This window comes from Crocodylus porosus, unplaced genomic scaffold, assembly GCF_001723895.1.
Source record: "Crocodylus porosus isolate Cpor-Errol unplaced genomic scaffold, CroPor_comp1, whole genome shotgun sequence".
NCBI lineage: Eukaryota > Metazoa > Chordata > Crocodylia > Crocodylidae > Crocodylus > Crocodylus porosus.
Genome location: NW_017728886.1, coordinates 57,547,949 through 57,566,583, shown reverse-complemented (window position 1 = coordinate 57,566,583; position 18,635 = coordinate 57,547,949). Strand labels below are relative to the sequence as shown.

The 18,635-nt window shown below is 41.9% G+C and overlaps 1 protein-coding gene across 1 annotated transcript in view; it reads left to right on the top strand.

The window, feature by feature from the left end:
* IGF2BP3 (insulin like growth factor 2 mRNA binding protein 3) overlaps positions 1 to 18,635 on the top strand; it is a 158,109-nt gene that overhangs the window by 85,340 nt on the left and 54,134 nt on the right. Inside the window, exons 4-5 of the mRNA XM_019534605.1 lie at positions 9,332 to 9,383; positions 9,485 to 9,548. Of these exons, the coding sequence (XP_019390150.1) occupies positions 9,332 to 9,383; positions 9,485 to 9,548 (116 nt within the window). The remainder of the gene's footprint in view (positions 1 to 9,331; positions 9,384 to 9,484; positions 9,549 to 18,635) is intronic.

Below are 18,635 nucleotides of genomic sequence, written 5' to 3'. Positions count from 1 at the left end.
GTGGAGATCTTGGAGCTGCCTGTAATAAGGGTTGCTTACATGACTTAACAGAGTTGAAAAAAATCTGTGCCAAGTGTCATTTTCTGGCTGATTTTTTTTTTTAAGTCTAAGCTAAAATTGGTCATCAGTTTTCAGGAATGAGATCATTTATGCCAGTGATTCCCAACTGTGGCACCCTGGGGTGCCTTGAGATCCTTTCAAGGGTGCCTAATGGTGCTATATATACAATGTTAGCACTGTTAGGTGAGGAACCATGATTCACAAGAGAAATCCTGAGTTTTTCAATAGGAATCCATACTGTTAAAAAGCTTTCAGACTCACTAAAAAAAGAGTAAAAACTAAGAGCAAGCATTTTCTCAGGATGTCCCAAGTCTATATCAAAGGGTGCCTTGCATCTATTGAGGGATATCTCAAGTCTGAAAAGGTTGAGATCCACTGCCTTGTGCTTTAAAAAGTATTTTCTAGCATTTCTGTAGGACCCCGTCTCATTCAGTGTGTATGATGAAACTGTGGTCGGACTATGAATCAGGGTTCTATAGTGAAGGAGCTGTTGTTTGTAAGGCTTTCTCATCTGTTTCAGAAGTTGAATGCTGCCCTGGAAAACAGGATTCTGTTCCTGTCTGAGCCACAGACTTTCTGGGTAGGGCTGGAGAATTTGCTTAATTTAAGCTGGCCGTGTTGTTTTTTATTCTCTGCGTGCCTGGTGTGATATGCTTTAGTTTTACACCCCAAATGGCTCTGGAGGCTTTTATTTTATCCAGAGAAGTACAAAACAAGACTATACATCAGTTTATGTGGCTACTAGCAATTGGACAGCTACATGCAGAAAAAAATACACAGATATATACTCTCTGCTGGATGGTGAGGACCCTCAGGATCTGTCCTTGTAGTTAAGGCAAGTTCCAGATTCCCACAACTATGCCATTGTGTGGAGAAGTTTTATATAATTCAGATTCAAATTTCTGTATTCCCCCAGGTTTCTCTTGAGAGAATTGTCTTTTGGCCAATCTAGTAGGGAACAGGGTTGCTGAGACATGACCTGTGACTGACCATTGTTCTTACCTGGGTCATCTTATTAGCATTTTGATATTATCGCAGGCCTGTGTGTCTCAGCTCACTTGAAACTGCCCCTCACAACTGCCCTTTTTTCACATGAAAACTGATGAAGAATGTCTTACATTTGAAACTTGTCTAACTTTATCCCAGCCAAATAATTGATCTAATAAAAGATGCTACCATAAGAAATTCTTGCCTCTTGCATAATTTTGAGGCCATCACGGCTACATCACTCTTACACTACGTTTTCTCACATGCTAATGGCTGTGATTCATGGTGAACTAATTCTGGGATTAGTCTGTTTGCCAGCACTGAGGGGGTTTGGGGTCTCAAGACTCCCCAATGTTAGTTCATACTTGCAGAAGTGCTAAGTGCCCACTTCTGCTCTTGAAATAGACTTGAAGCTGGCTCTTTGAACGTATAGAAATACTGAGTATCCTGGAAAATCCAGCCCTTGGTGTCTTAGGTAGGGCAGTCAGTTCCTGGTCTCTTTAGATAATTCTGGCCTTAATCTCTGTGACTAAGTTCCACGTCTATAGAATGGGGATAATAGTGCTTAACTGCATGGGTGTATTATGAAGTAGGAATTCCTTAATGTTTTAAAGCATTTTAGTACTATAATGAAAGAAATGCCTGTGAGGAAAATAATAGTTTTGTATTCACTATAGGATTTGTGTAGGGTGTGGCAAATAAAGCCTGAAGCTAAACAGCAAATAAGGTAGATAAAACAAGATACTAAGTAATTATCCATACACTGAATCAGGAGGTCTGTAGGAAAAGAAACACAGTGTTGATAATATTTTTATAATATGCAGGCCTGTACAGCTGAATTGAGGTTGCACAGGAAAACTTAACAGTAATTCTCTGGTATTCCATAACTTCCGAGTGTTTGTTACATAAGTCTTACTGTTCTTTTTCATGCTTTTTGAATCCAGCAGTACCTTGAATTGTCAGAATGTCTACTCTTTTCTGTGGACTTGAATAAGATTTACACTGGAATTCCCTTCTCTAATTTCTTTTTGGAAGATTCAACACTATGGTCTTCTAAGCATCCAGTATTGTAGCTTTTAATGCTGCATATTTAGATAGATTGCTTATTTGTGTTTTGTAATTACCTTGGAACTGTTAAATGAATGATACTAGACTTTTTTATTGGAGAATGCATGAATGGTGTGTACCCCCAGTGGCTGGGGGGGCACAGCAGTGGAGGGAGCCTGGTGGTGGCAGGAGCCCAGTGGTGGTAAGCGCAGAGCTCCCACAGACGCTGCCAGTGCTGCCGGTGAGGGGGAAGGGGGTGGTGAGCGGCACTGTCAACAGTGCCTTTTTGCAGGTGGTGCACATGCACCTGCGTGCACCCCAGTGTTGCCCCTGGGAGAACAGGCCTGTGCAAAGCGGCTAGTTATTCGCTTTGGATTCAGATATGACAGATTCGGGGGACTGTGATTCGATTCGGTCATTCAAATCACCGTCCTGAATCGATTTAGCTGAATCTGATTTAGAGATTAGGCTGCTGCCGAATCAGCTGAATCTCCGAATTACCCAGGCCCATCCCCCACCCGCTCTCCCAGCCCCACCTGGGTGCAGTTCCCTGCTCTTCAAAAAAAAAAAAAAAAAAAGATAAAAGCCCACACTCATGGGCTGCTGCCAGGTGGGGGGTGATCTCCCCTGCCCCCCACTGTACCATGCCATGTGGGGTGCTCTGCCGTGAGCCCCTCGACCCCATGGCTCCAGGCCCTTTTAAAAAAAAAAATTTTTTTTTAAATCCCTGACTCACCAGCTTCTGCCTGGTGGTGGAGGGGTGATCCCCGCTGCCCTCATTGCCCCATGCTATGTGGGGAGGCTCTTCCGTGAGCCCCCCTGAAGCTGCTGCAGCAGTCAGTGAGTGCAGGGGGAGTTAAAGGGCTGGAAGCTGGGGCAGGCAGGGCACCCATGGGGGAGCTGGGAGAGTGAGGGGGGGATTGTGCAGAACCCCCTCATGCAGCATGGGGCAGTGGGGGCAGCAGGGATTGCCCCCCTGCCTGGCAGCACCCACTGAGTGGGGTCTTTTTTAAACAACCTTGAGATGGGTCCAGGTGGGGCAGCCATGGGGGGCGCTGGGAGTGCGGGTGAGGGTTGGGTGGTGCTTGGGGGTGGGGGAGGAGCAGGCAGGGATGGGGCCTGGCAGGAGTTCCCCCATGGTTCCCCCCTCTTCCTCCAGTCCCCCCACCCCCTACTTACTAGCATGGAGTTCAGGTCTGTCTCCCTGCTGCAGCCAGAGGGGACTGTCCAGATCACTGAAGTTCTCCAAATCGTTTCGAAATCAATTCGGATCTTTTAATTGGTCCCCTGATTTGATTTGGTTTCGGAGATTCGGCCACCAAATCGGGCCAGATCTCCTCTGAATTGAATCAGCACCTGAAGCTGAAGCCCTATAGGAGAAGTCTTCCTGGTTGAATACCTACATATTTCTTCATGCCAGTTGTTTCTGTTTTGCCTTCCCAGAATCCTCTTTGACTTTCCAAACAGTCGAAATTAAACAAACAAGCAAACAAATGCCTTGAGGCCACCAAATGTTTCTTTATGGTCCACTGACTGACTATGTTTACTCACTGTTTTAATCTCTCTCCCTGGCCCTGTCATTCTGAATTTAAGATTGGAGTCCTTTCATTCAAAGTTCTGTTCAACAAGATCCCTACCTAATTTTCGGACCTAGTTTCTTTTGTTCTTTTGCAGCCATATTCTACTAATTAGACCTGTGTTTGCCCTCTGTCTGCTTGTCTGATGACCATCTCTGTGTCTTTCTCTGCTTGATCCCTTGTGTTAGAGTGCCTGCCTCCAACTCAGTCATACCTTCAGTGACACCCTTCCTAGATTCTGACCACTAAGTAACTTGTCTTTTTGAATTATGTAAGCAGTGAATCAACAAATGAATAGTTGGTATAAAAACTTGCCCTGGGTACTCTTAATACTTTATGCTTTATTCTTCAGTGCTTTGTTGCTCCTTTTGTTAAATTGTGTTGTTTCAGACTGCTTTTTTCCTGCTTTTGCATGGCATTTGATCTGATCATTTTTCAATTGTTCCATCAACTGGGTTTTTTTTCCTTTTGGAATGGTGTTTCCAATCAGGGTGCCTCTCAGCTTATTTACCTTCTCCTTTTAATTGCAAGTAAGGTGGGAGGGTACAAGAAAAACATTCTCTTTTCATCATTTCTGTTCCTCTTTTCTTTGGTTATCTTCTTCTATGATAGTGGTCTTACAAATGCACAAATTTCCATTGCAGCTATTGGTGCCACAAACATATAAATTAAACACATAGATTATTAAATTACTTAGTATTTTAACTTGCACTTTATCTACTAAACGTTCAGTTTACGTTAGGAATTTGTGGTTTGGATCAGCATTTCTTGTTTTTAATGTAAACAGAGGGATTTAGCTGTTTTGTTTTGTCCCCTCCTCCTTCCCAATTGTGACTGATTGGCACCTTCTTCCCAGACAGACACCTTCTGTCCCAGACTCGGGTGTGCAAGCTGTGATGGTCATTAACCAGTTTCTATGGTGAATTTTAAGTTTCAAGCTTTTTCCAGACTTTCTGAGACTTATATAATTTAAACGTTTCTTGAATGTTGGTATTGGTATTTAAAACTACCTCTCTCTTAATAGGTCTGATTCCTTCTCCCCTCCCCCCTGTGTGTTTCTAAATTCTTGCCTCTATTATACAAGCACATCTCCCAGTGAAGATGGAGGTTATACCAGAAAAATAAATTGTTTAGCCACTTGAGTTGAAACACTTTCCCAAATGACATAATCTATATTCTAAAACAGGTGGTTCTGCCAGAATAAATGTTACTGTGTGTGACTTCCTGTGCACACCTACCCAGCGTAGATATAGTGGTATTTTTGTTTTGTTTTTTTTTAAATTTTAAGTTTCTGACATGTTGTGTTGAAGTGTCAACACAACCTTCAAGTGTAGACCTGGCCTTAGCAGCTTAAGGACATTTCCTGCCTCAAACACTCAACCTTTCCGTATTTCTCAGTCTTCACTTCCCTCCCATGTTTTGCTTCCCTCCACCTTGAATGTACCCTCCCCTTTTGTTTAAAACATGTGTACTAATGTCTTCAAGTATCTTTTACTTTTATCTCTTCTTTTAACAATCACCAGGAAAATTTGTGATGTGATCACCCAAAAAAAAATTCCACATGTTCTTTTATTGTGTTATTTTATTTCTCCTTTCTTCTTTCCTGGTACTATTTGCCATTTCAGTTGCTGTGTTAAATTTAAAAGTAGCTATGTTTATTAACAATCATGAAATATAAAATCACTGGTCAACTCGAGCCATTTACACAAGGGAACAGTAAATTCAGAAATTATATGAATGTTGTTAAGATTCAATTTTTTTTAGGGAAAATGCCATGTGGATGGTTTGGATATGCTTGTTTTTCTTTTTTGTTTGTTGGGGGCGTTGACATCTAAAGACCGTTATTTTTTCACCTGAAAAAGTAAGTTTTACAGCCAGAGTGCTGTAGAGGTGTGTGAAATATCCTTGTTGCTCTGAGAGTGCACAATCCTGTCTGCATTGTAGTTAAAGTTAATATAATTAGTTACTTCTAACCCCTGCCTTCCCCCTGTGGATGATATTTGTAAAATCTACATGGGAATTGGAGTACTTTAATATGTAAATTCAAGTTATTTCTCCTGAAGAGTCAAGTTTGCTTTTTAGGCAGTCCTTTATAGAGCAGGCTTGATTGGTAGGGGTTACTTGGTTTTGGGTAATACTATTTGAAGTGAAGTCAGAATTGGCTTTCAGAGTCTGATGAATAAAAGTCCACAGTATAAGACTGCAGCTTTTTGTGAGACACATCTGTGCTATAACAAGAGGAAGACCCAATTTAGACAAATGCTGGAATCAGTGCTTAATAAAAGGAATGGCCTTTTTTAGCTCAGATAAAATATTTGTACAAATAAACTTTTCTTTTCAGTTGCTCATCAGAATTGCTGCTGCACCACCAACTTGGCTTTGAATTTTGCTCTGATTGCCCATCAAGGCTGTGCATGCATGTGTTATGGAAGAATAGCTTAAACAAAACATGTTTATTTCGCAGGAGACCCTAGCGGCTTTGGGTTTTGGGAATGAAAATTTAGGGTTTGGGGACAGAAAGTAGTATGCAAAATGGAGATAATATGTAAGAGGAAACATGGAAGTAGAAATAGAGCTGAGTTGAGAAATATATGAAGGGAGAAAATGCACAAAAATTAGTGGAGCCCTATTTTGGGAAAACATGTTTAAAGAAGCCATTTTAGCATATGCACACACACAAACAGCTGCTAATCTTCTCTATTATTATTATTATTATTATTATTATTATTTGTCCTCTCTCCCCCTTTCCCTCCATACAATCTGGTTTGAGAATTTAATCTTACAGCATTGATCATTCTTAACACCTTGTTGTTCAAGATGAAAGGAGCTAAGAACATTGAAGCTTGAAATAAATAAGTACAAGATGACAGTGCTATGATGACGGACCCACCCAACAAGATTGTTTGTGTGTTTGTTTTTGTTTGCTTGCTTTTTAAGTTAGGTTTGCTTCCCGTCTTTTAAAGGAACTTACAAAAATCTATTTGGTTAAGTAACTTGGGTCATGATGTTTCTCAAAGGGATTGCTTTAACCGAGTCAGTTGTGGTTTGAACATTGTCACTCCTTGTGACAGTGGGAAAGAGAATGGGTGTTTGATAAAGAGGATAGAAGGTTGAATTTGCAGTGAGAGCATTTTTATTATTAATATGAATATATGGTCTTTCTTATTTAACTTCAGAATAAACACCTCCTGCAGTTTTTTTGTTTGTTTTTGGGGGGGAGGGGGTTGTATTTGATTAGGCAGCACAGTTTGAAAAATAAAGGATTTTTCCCTTGTATTCATTATAACATCCAGACATTTGTTTTCCTTATTCTCCTGGTAAAGGTAGAAAATACTGGAGGATTTTTATTAAGCAGAGTCTTACAGTACTTCGGGAATTTTGGCTGTCCTTTTAAAAGAGTGGCAAAAATTTCAACAAAATCTTCTAACTCTAAAATGTTACTGTTTTGGATCTGAGCTTTGAGTTGGCTGACCAAGGTGAATGAAAATATATCTATCACATGATTAACTCCAGAAAAGTTAGCTTTATTTTATGATGCTATCTGTTCTTGACATTGGAGTAATGTTGACATACAGAGGAGCAACAATTGGCTTATCAGATTAATGGATATGCAGAAATAGTTTTATCAGCCATTTAGAGCAGGGGGCTATGTTGATTAATTTTTATTTTCCTTTTAGGTGCAGCTTCTAGTAGCATGGGACCATGGTCCCAGTGGGGGCCCCTGCATATTTCATTTATTTCTGTTAAAGCAAAGTGAATTGCCTGTGGGCCTGACCCAGGATGGTGGCTGCCTGGTTTTGAAGTACAAGGTCTGGTCATCGCAAAACATTTTAAACCCTATTTAGTGTAAAGGCAGGTGCTTTGGGCTTCCATATAAATATCTGATAATCTTTTTCTAATTATCTGACAACTTTTATCTCAGTAATACTAAATACTAGTAAGTTTAATGGTTCACATTTTTAAAGCAGAATCAATTTTTATTTTTTTAATTCAAGAAACATTTCGGAGAAGTCTCCAATTTCTATTGCATGAAAGGGAGTTCATTAACTATATACAAACTAAACCACTTTCTAGGTATTCAAAAAGAAAATGGAGTATTGTCAGTTTACTGAATAAAACAGTAGTTACTGGATTTTTTGATGGTTTGTATATGAAATGGTTAGGCAAAATCCTGTGGCTACAGGTGCTGCTAATATGACTTCAGACTCTGAACAGTGTCTAGCTACTTAAGTACGTGTCCTGAAATGTTTCATCTGAGAGGTCTGGATATATTTTCAGTGTTAATAAAAGGAGGAGGAAAATTTTTCCAATAATATTGTTGCAAGTTACATGACCTTTAAAGCATTTAAACTTCAGTTCAGTTAAAAAATGTGTGTTACATTATACTAAACTTTTACAGTACATCGGTAAATGTTCATTTTGGAACGCTTGCTATTTCTTATGGAAATGGACCATAGTTGAAAAACTACTTTTGTTTATTTTATTTTGAAATCTTGTCTTGTTCTTGTTGGAGAGAGATGAGAATGCTGAGCTATTCACTTAAGATAGAGGTGCATCTTTCTCTTTGTGCCAAATCATTTCCCCTCCCCTCTCATGCTTACATCATCTCTCTGTTGTTAAGTGAATGTATAGAGAAAAAAAAGTGCGAGAGACCTAACAGTTTGTAGTTTTTATTTGTTGTGGATCAGTCTGAATTATAAACTACTTGCAGTGACTTGAGCATTACCTTAATATCTCAGCAGGATTTATGAGTTGAAATGAAATATAGTGAGCCATAATAGATAAGTTTTTGTTTTCCGTACTTATTTTTACTGCATTGTTTTTCCCATGATTCAACAACTTTCTAATGAGAAGGAAATTTTAAATATAAAATAACTTGATTTTAGGGAAATTTTTAAACACAATTTTGGTATGGGGATAAGAGGAGTAACAGATCTTCAGCTTTTCAGATGTATTTTTGAAACTGGTTCTGTCAGGGTTTTTTATTTTATCATTTTCTTTCTCTAGTTTAAAATTCTGAGCCTCTTTCATCTGCCCCTCCTATGGCCAGAGAGAAAGTACTTGTTCCAGATAAAACGTTTCGTTTTATTTGTTCCAACTTCTAGTTGGTTTCTAATTTGAGTAAGCTGCCTCACCTCCATCTCCTTTTCATATCTCCTTTCCCTCTAACTCCTCAACCAAAAGATATGGCAACTGTTATTTCTACATGGTTGTCAAGCTGTCGTTACTTCTAGATCACCCAGAGCTTGTCTACATGAGGAAATTGGTCAGAATACCTACTGTGGAATAGCTACATCTAAAGTAGCTATCCTGGTTTATTTCCTCATGTAGAAAAACCCACAGTAATAACAAAGTATGACATTTTGAATGCTGGTATTGAAGTAGGATGCATTAGAAAAGGGAAAGAGTACAAGTCTTCTAGAAATAGTGCTGGTCCATAAACCCAAACAAGTTAGATAATTTTATTCAGTGTGCTCTCTGCTAAAAGTGTGTGTGTGTGTGTGCATGTGTGTATACATACATGTGCCTCTCCTGAATAAATGTTGCAGGGTTGTTGGTAGTAGCTATGTTGGTCTAAGGACGTAGGCATAGACATACCCAAAGAACTTGCCTGAAGAAAAGTTGAAATTGAATTGTGTAATTTCTTTTTCCTTTGATAGGTGCTGGATAGTTTGTTAGCTCAGTATGGAACAGTGGAGAACTGTGAGCAAGGTACGTATTTAACTCTAAACTCCTATTGCTTTTGCATTCGTAGGAGGAAGCCAGTGGAAAGTCAACCTAATGTGTTTTTTCTGTTGCACTTTTCCCTCTAGTGAACACTGACACAGAGACTGCGGTTGTAAATGTAACATATGCCAATAAGGACCAGGCTAGACAGTAAGTATCTTTTTATTTTCACTTTTGTTTTTACAGTTTAATATTTAAATCAGCCTATTGTAGGGTAGCCTACAGTATACTTCAGTTAACTGTCAGTTGCATATCAACTTTCTTCCTCCATCTTTTATCAGTAGCAATGCATAGGGGGTGCATGTGCACCCCCTGAGAGCACTGGTGCACTCCCTGACAGCCAGCGTTCCCTGCTTAGGTGACAGGCGGGGGGGGTAGATGGGAGCACTGGTGCCGCCCCCCCTTTTCCGTCTCCCAGTCGACTGGGGAATGGGGGCTTCAGGAGAAATGCCACTGGCGCTTCCAGGTGTGCCGCTGGCACTTCCGAGTCGGTGCAGTTGGCCACGGGGGGGTGCCCCTCTGACTCAGGAAGCACCAGTCACCTGTCTTTTATTATTATTGTTTGAAATCAAAAACCTGAATTCAGAATTGTGGTGATTGTTTACCATTAATTTGTATTAGAGACTAAAACCTTTTGAGCTTTGAGAAGAACTCCTGTCTTCCATCAGTGGCAATTGCCTTTGAAACAGGTGAAACAATGACCAACTTTTAGGGAGCAAAATCAGGGAGGCAGCTCCATGTACTCTGCAGACCTCCAAAATTGAAAGCTGTTTTCACCGCTTCTGGTTTTGCTTATTGTGGCTGCTGTACCACACTGCTGCAGACAGGCTGAGAACCTTTGCCTCTCAAAGCTGGTTACTGGAGTTGCATCCATGTGGCACAGAGCGGGTTAATTTATTGCCCTGAGAATAGTGCAACGTTAATGCAGTTTATACTACTTCTGGTTCAGGAGGCAGCCTGTAGCACACTGCAGCCTGGAATAGTATAAGTACAGGTGTATTTATACAGTGTGAAGTAGTCATTTTGCTTTTCCTCTGTAGACATAGCAGGACAAGCATGGGGTTTACCTTTTGTAGGGGCCGGGGAGGAAGTTCTTGGTTCAGTGCTGGCTACCCTACTCTTTACTAGGCAAACATACTGACAGTAGTGGAGACATTTATGGCTGCTACTTCAGGACGGAGCTTTGCCATTTTAAGAACCCATGCAATTGCCAGGTTTCTGTTGCTCTGTCACTTCCCTGATCAGGACCAGTATGATGCTAATCAAGGATGAGTTTCTATAAATAAATAGAGAAGGGGAGCCTTTTCAAGTCACCTTGTATATTCCATTTTTGTATTTGGGCCCTCGGTACACTCATTCTCTGTTTCTCTCCCAACTCTTTTAACCACTACAGTACAAAAGACCTGAGAGTGTCATACAGAGATTTTATGCTTTTTTTACTTTGAAATTCCTGCCACCTTGTGGCTAACTAAAATCAGCAGTTGAAATGCACACTAACTTCTGATAGTACAGGTCCATATAACTTTTGCACGTAATTCAGCAAATAGATATATATTTTCTCCCCAGAATCTGAGTACTCCATGTGATATACATTCATCCCCAAGTGTCTGCTGACTAGTACGTTCTAAACAAATATTGCATAGAACTTGTGCCATGACTGGTTTTTAGAGATGCACCCCAGCTGTTGAAATTTTGTTTCTCCTTGAATTTTCTGTTTTTATTTTCTTATCTCCTTTTAAAACTTACAACCTTTTCTCCAGATAACTTGCTTTGAAATTCTGTCTTAATTATTTGAGGAATATGAATGTGTAGCCCAGAAAAATAAACTGTTAAAATTGCATTTTGAATGTCATGTGAGAGAGCATGACTTCAAGAATAAAATTAAAGAACTGAAAATACTGCATGGAAAGATGTTTCATTCATATTCGTGATCTGCCAACTCTGACTGAATTTCCCTACTTTCACATTGGTTTCTAACTTAAAATGGAGTGCAAAAATAAAGTGAATCCCAACAGATGACAATAAACTTATAGCTGGTTCACTGGGACCAGGCTTTGTTTACAATGAGAAGTAGAAATAATTGAAAGCAGCTTTCATTTGAAGCAGAGAAAGTAGAGGCCAGCCTAAGCTTTTGTGAAAGGAACTGAAATGATACAGATTAGATGAGACGGTTGAATGGTGAAGGATTGTGTGGAATATGTAGACCATACTCTAGCATGGTTCTCTGTGCTTGCCTGAAATAGACACCTGTGAGCAGATTGGTGAAAAGGTGACTATTTGCTGTGCATGTTCAATCATGGACTCATGGATTACAAAGGAAAATTTTCCTTCCCAATTGAAAAAGTGCTAGCTCAGATATTAGTTTAATGTTTAGGAATTCAACCTTTCAGGATTAATAAAACTCTTAATTTTAAACTACTTGAAGTAAAGGCCATGTTGTCATATGCATTTCTACAGTATTTAATACAATGGTGTATGAGTAGGACACCCATGTGTTACCGTAGTATAAATAATATAAAGCTAGCATCTAGTAGGGTTGTTTGATACAAGTTATAGCTTACTGTGTACTTAAAGTTGGCTGACATTTCATCTTGGCCATCCACTGACAAGCAATGGTTACTGGTTAGCTTGTGTTTTAATAGCAGGATGTGATTAGTATGTGTTGGTCAGTGTTATACAACAAGGTTGGCATTATAAAGAACTGTAAATCTGTTTAGTAGTAATATTAAAAAACATCATCATTAGCTTATTTTTTATTTGGTTTGAGCTTTAGAAATTAATTTTGTGGGCTGCTTTTTATGTTATCAAAATATGGAAAAAAAAAGTGGGAGCTGATTTGCATGTAGTTCTGAAAAAAGCTGGTGACCAAAGGAAAAACTTACTTCAAGTGAGACAAGAGTCTAGAACTTTAAAAAGAGCACGTAGCAGACTCGGGTCACCAAATTCAAGGTAGTAGTGACAGAAGTAGATATGGCAGCTCTCTTTGCCTTTTACCTCTAGAAGGTTAATTGGATCAATTGCTCTCCATCTCCCTGAGCTCTTTGGAATTCTGTAGTAGACTCTCCTCTCTTGGTTGTTATTTATGTAAGGCACTGGGGAGACCTGAGGATGTAGCATGATCTAAGGTATTCATTCTGCTAACAGTCACCCCATCGCCTCCCTCCTTCCCACTGCTGCCACCACCTGCCCAAGTGCAGCCCTGGCCCAGCCCCAAGCCCGCAGCGGCAGCCCGTTCTTGCCCTGCACACTGATTCGGGAGCACACGCCTCCCTTGCCTCCCCTGGAAGTGCGCACAGTGGCAGGAACCACCCACCCCAGTCGGGCAGCACCTGCCCCAGCTCCACTCCCTCCCTCACCACAGGGCCTCAGTCTGCCCCCCTCCTCACGCTCCTTCCCCCCAACAGACTTAGCAGCTGGACAAGCTGCCAGGCAGCATATTGGCATTTGGATTGGTATTGGCAGATATGGCTCATTAATAATCAGCTGTTGGTACTTGCCCCAAAAAATCTTGATTGTTGAACCACCTAGAAAATAGTCTGAGGATTTTAGCATACCTGCAACAGATAGGTGCAGGCGTATTCTTATGGTAGAATCCCCACATCAGTAAAGTCCAGTGATGATTTTCTGTCAACACCTGACTCAGAAAAAGCTGTGCTTTTCAGCTGCAACTTGCACTACTGTGTAATCATTATCTTTGTCATCTCAAGACTGGACTGCTGAATTTCTCTTTGTGAGCTACATATGAAGACATTCCAGAAACTGAAGCTGACCTAGAATGCTACAGCTCTCCTACAGAACTGTCACTTCTTACCTGTATATTGATTTCAGGAGAGAGTTAAAGGTGTTGCTTTTGAATGCTGTGCGAGTCTCTAGATGTGTGACTTGGGACCTGGTCCTCAGGTTGCCTCTAAGAAGTGATGGCATCTGAGCCCATTCATATACAAGAGACACTGCCAGTAGGTCATTTTATGTGAGTGCATTTCAGCTTGAGCTTCAATAACTTGTTTTTCCCCCCTTTCACTTAGTCCAAAGTAGCCAAAATGTGTTAACCTTTAAGGCAGTATAAGTGTGTCCCTGGATTTTGTAAAAGAATTCACTCCTCAAGGAGCTCTTCAGCTAGTCTTCAAATATTAAAATCCCTCTGTCCTGTCCTGGACACTTGAAGGGGAGCCCCTTTCTGCTCTGGCCTCTCCTTGTAGCAAATTGTCCTCTTCATAGCTTGCTTACTCTTCTGGGAGCTTTTAAAACTCCCACTGGGATACCCCTATTTACCAATGCTGCACAGCTGTGCTTGTAAACAAGGCTGACCGTTCTTTTTTGAAGGGACAGACTGCCTTGTTACCAGCAGACTTTTGGGAGGAAGGGTTATGTCAAGGGCTAAGGGTTTGTGGAGGAAAGAGGTATAGTTTGGATCTATGGTTTATTGTGTTCAGGTGTTTGGTTTGAGAAAGATAAGTACCTGCTTGCTTTCATTTTTTAAATTGAATATCTCACGAAACCTTGGCTAAGCTGTCTAGAGTTTGACTTGTATGTGCCTTTTTCATTATGTTTCTATAAACTGGTGTTTGCAAGTGTGAATGTCAGAAAGATCCATGAAGTATAGTTGTGTGCTAAAATATACTTAGACCATGGAGTAACGTATAACACAAACTGCATTTTTTTTTTTAATATAATATCAGGTGTGCATATATATACATTTTGTTTTCTCATACTTCCTTGATCATTGGGAACCTGGGTTTTCTATTTCCTGCAGAAAACTACAGATTTTCTCCTTTAAAGGGGAAAACTGTGGGAAACTATGGGTATTCCCTTGCAGGCTGGCAGCCTTCCAGCCTGCAAGGAGCTGATGGGGCTGGGGGAAGCAGAGGAGGACAACTGGAAGCTGGGGACACCGTGTGCATTTACACAAGCCCATGTATGTGGCCAGAATGCATCCAGGCTGTGTGATGGGAGCAGCCCTGGCAGCTGGATGCAGGTAAGGAGAGGGGATGTGGGTTGGAGGGCCAAGGCTTAGGGACTGTTCAGGGCCTGGTGGGGAAGGTGCATGTTTGTGGAGGCGATGAGTGTGGGAGGGGGCATGTGCCTGTTGAAGCTTAAGGGAAAGTGTCCAGGTGCTGGAGAGGCACCTGCCCCTCCAGCGGGGGAAGGGAGTGGGAAGGCCCTTCAGGGGCAGCAGGGAACTGCGTGGTTCAGCCAGCAGCACCAGGGCCGGTGCCCGTGTTTGCAGGGGCAGTGTGGCTGGGAGATGCTGCCCAGTGGGGCCTGTGATCAGGCTATGTGGCACAGCATGGGAGCCCCAGCCCAGGGTGGGGGCGTGCCACAGGCCTCCCCGCTTCCCTCCTTCGGCTTGCACCAAGACCAGACTTGTTTCGCCACTGCACGCATAAGTTGGAGGCCCTGCATCCACCATGCTCCAGCCCACTTGGGATGGGACAACTGGGGGGAATATAGTGCTGTGTGGGGTGGGAGTTAGGGGTATTTAGAACATATTTTATTGTAATGATTGTAGCACCAGTAGGCTTCCAAATTGCCTTAAAGTTGTAAATATATTAGTAAAACATTATGTTAAATCAATACCTATATATATATGTGTGTGTATAGTGGTGTTTCATTTTAATCACAGAAAAATGCCGATTTGGGGGTTATAAATCAGAGAATTTTCAGTTTTTAAATAGGAAAACTAGGATTCTTGTGATCATGTAACATAATGCTGCATGCTTTTGGGGGGAAGATCTAGAGTTGCTATGGGAACCAATTATTGAAAATTCATAGTGGTTTGTTTTTCTTAATGTTGAAAACTACACATCAAGTTATTTGTATCTAAATGCACATAAATATAATATAAACTAACATATAAATCCTGCGTGGTTTTTGCTAAACAAACCTTTATATTGGAAAATCATAAGTGTTGAATACATGGCCTAAAATGAGGAATGAAATATTATACTTAGTGTCTTTAGAGCACCAGTAGATAAATAGTGAACTGTAAAGGGGGAAGGGTTCTGTATATAAGAGCATTTTTAACTTAAGTAAACATGAGAAGCAAAAATGAGGACAGACTCAGCCTCCTGCTATATTGGCCCAAATACCACCTTATTCTCAGTCCACAGCTATCCCAGCTCTTGGCTCCTCCCTCCCCTTTTGTCAGTGTCCCTCAATCCTGGCCTGTTAGAAGAAAAAGTGGGTGGGCACACTTTCAGGGAGACTGGTGAGAAGTCCATAACAAGACCTGCAGATGTCGATTTGAACAAGAGAGACCATTATGTACAAATATGATGCTTGTAATTTAATTTTTGTAAAGGATTTATTTCGCAGTTGGTTTAACTGGTGTTTAAGCCAGGGGGTTATATGACCAATATAATGTATGCATGGGAGAGGATGATGCCCATTTCATTCCTGTTTTGACAAGAGCTTATATTGTGAGATTCATACGTAATTGATCTTTCTTTCCACCCTTGAAGGTACCTGACAGAGATATGCCTTTTTAAAGCTAAGCAGCATAGTAGATTTACTAGTAAGTAAAATAGGGAATAAAATGCTTCCTAGTAATCATGTTGTATGTCCATTAGGCCTGTGCGAAGTGCCAAGGATTCACTTTGGATTCAGATTCAGCCAATTTGGAGGACAGTGATTCAATTCACGGATTCGAATCACTGTCCCGATTCAATTTGGCTGAATCTGATATGAAAGATTTGGCACCGCTTTGGAGATTCAACCATAGACTAAACAGGCAGCTGACATAGCTACCTTCAGCTGGTTAGTTTCTTGGGGCTGGGGGAGAGAAGAGGTGTGGGGAGGGAGGGTGGGATTGGAGCTGGGGCTGGGACAAGCTGCCCAGCCGGGGCAGGGGGGCATTACTCAGGGAGAGGTGCGGGGAGGTGTGGGATGCAGGCACAACAGCGCTGGGAATGGGGACTCTGCCCTGCTGCCACTTGCCCAGCTGGGGTGGGGGGGGGATAGGGTTTTCCCTCCCTCCCAGTGCTGATGCGGTCACTGTGGAAGGCACTGGGAGCATGGGCTATACCCTGCTGCCACTTGTCCCCTTCTGCCCAGAGCAAGCTGTGCCTGCCTTACACCACCCCCACCCCACATCGGCTGGGCAGGTGGCAGCAGGGCATAGCCCCTGCTCCCAGCACCTTCCACTGTGCCTGCATTAGTGCTGGGAGTGGGGATTCTGTGCTGCTGCTGCTTGCCCAGCTGGCATGGAGGCTGGGTGCTGCCACTGCTTGCCCAGCTAGTGTGGGGGGCATGGGATGTGGATGCAGCAGCACTGGGAGCGGGGGCTATGCCCTGGTGCCGCTTGCCGCCTTCTGCCTGGAGTGAGCCCTGCCCACATCCTGCCCCCTCCCCTGGCTAGGCAAGTGGCAGCAGGGCAGAGCCCCTTCCCCTGACCTGAGTAACGTGCCCCCTGCCCCAGCTGGGCAGTTTGTTCCAGCCCCAATTCCTCCTTCCCCCATGTCCCTTCCCTCCCTCAGCCCCAACAGACATACCAGCTGGAGGCAGCTGTGTCAGCTGCCTGTTCAGTCTATGGCCGAATCGCCAAATCTTTTTCCAAATCAGTTTGGATGCTTTGAATTGATTTGGAGTTTTTAATTGGTCTCCTGATTTGATTCAGATTTGGAGATTCAATCCCCGAATCATGCCGAATCTCCTCCGAATCAAATTGGCTACTGAAGCTTTGCACAGCCCTAATGTCCATGCCCGTTGTGATGTGCTTGAGGTCAACAGAGGCACTGGAGCACCCTTCTGTTGAACTGGATCTTGCTGCTACTAACACTTCTCTTTCCCTTTACCCCATTTCCACCCTCTCCTTTTCCCCCCAGAGAGTTGTTCAAATGTGGAATTTTCTGTTCCTCTTGTTTCTCTGAAACCTAGCTATGTTAATCTCATGGTCTCACTGCAAGCTTGTTTTTTTTCTTGAACCATTTGGGCAAGGGGTGGCTGAAAGATAGGGATGTGTCATCACTGCCATTCTTTTAATGAGTTGTTGTTTAAGTATGGGGCAGTTGCTTTTTATCCTTTCTGTGGAGCCTACTAGAGGTCTTGGTGCTGGTTGCCTGTATAGACTGCTGTTCACCAGGACTTAGACCTGTTGGGCAGTTCTTGCTTCTCTAGGTAATAGGACAAGAAAACAATAGGAAGGATGATATGAAATCAAACCCAAACTGTAGGAATGTAACAAGTCCCATGTTTTGTTTAAGTTTGCTTTCAGGTTTCCAGAGATCTGTGGGCATTGCTGCTCTCCAGCGACATATTTTTAGACTGTCAGCTTTCACTCTGAAATGCTGGAGATTTCTGTTAGACTGATTTACTTGACTGAAATCGTGAACTAGATTGTGCCCCTGAAATGCATAAAATGAGGGTGTGGGGGATGGATCCCAGCCTGAGACCAGAAGAGTTTGTAACGTAGTACAGTAACATGTGAAAAATTAGGATGTAAACATTAACTGAAATTTGTAAAACCTGGGGCTTACCCTCCCTGCTCCTTGCAACCCCAAAAGCACCGGATGTTTGCATTTCATAGCAACGTATTGAAGTCAGTGGGAATTTTATGTGCACCACAGTTTTTGGCTTAAGAAATGGGGCTGTGACTCCAGAAAGTAGATTGTACTTCTTGGCTCTGCCACAACCTCTGTCACCTTCAGCAAGTCATGTAACTTGTGCCTCATTTATGGTGAGGGATAAATTGTATTAACTAGTCATATAAATATCTAGGGTAGAGGACTTTAAACAAGAGTCTACTTGGTTGATGGCCTCTAATTGAGAAACAAATAATGCAAGTATGCCTCTTAAGAATTAGACAAAAAATAGCAACTCTTCCCACATTTTTTATTTTTAAGCTGTGGTTAATTTATTATCATGTTTTTTATGGCCAGTGATGAACTGTTACAACAAAATTAACTTTCTAAATTGCAACCATTTTCTTACCATTTCCTTCATGTTTAAGGTCATGCTGGTAAATTGTGAGCCATGTATTAAACAGAAAAAATCCCTGTTCCCTTTGAATTGGAAGCACAGGGCTATACAGTCACTGGCTTGTCATATACATTGCAAAGATATAATGTGTAAGTGGCTCAGATGAGGCAGCAAAAACCTCGCCAGGGCAGCATCTAAGAAGTGGTATACTGGTTTGATGTAAGAAAACTCATCACAATGCAGGGATCCTGGCCGAGAACCTCCTGATGTAAAAGCAGCTTGAGGAGGCCAAGTTCCACACATGTGAACTTGGCAAATATA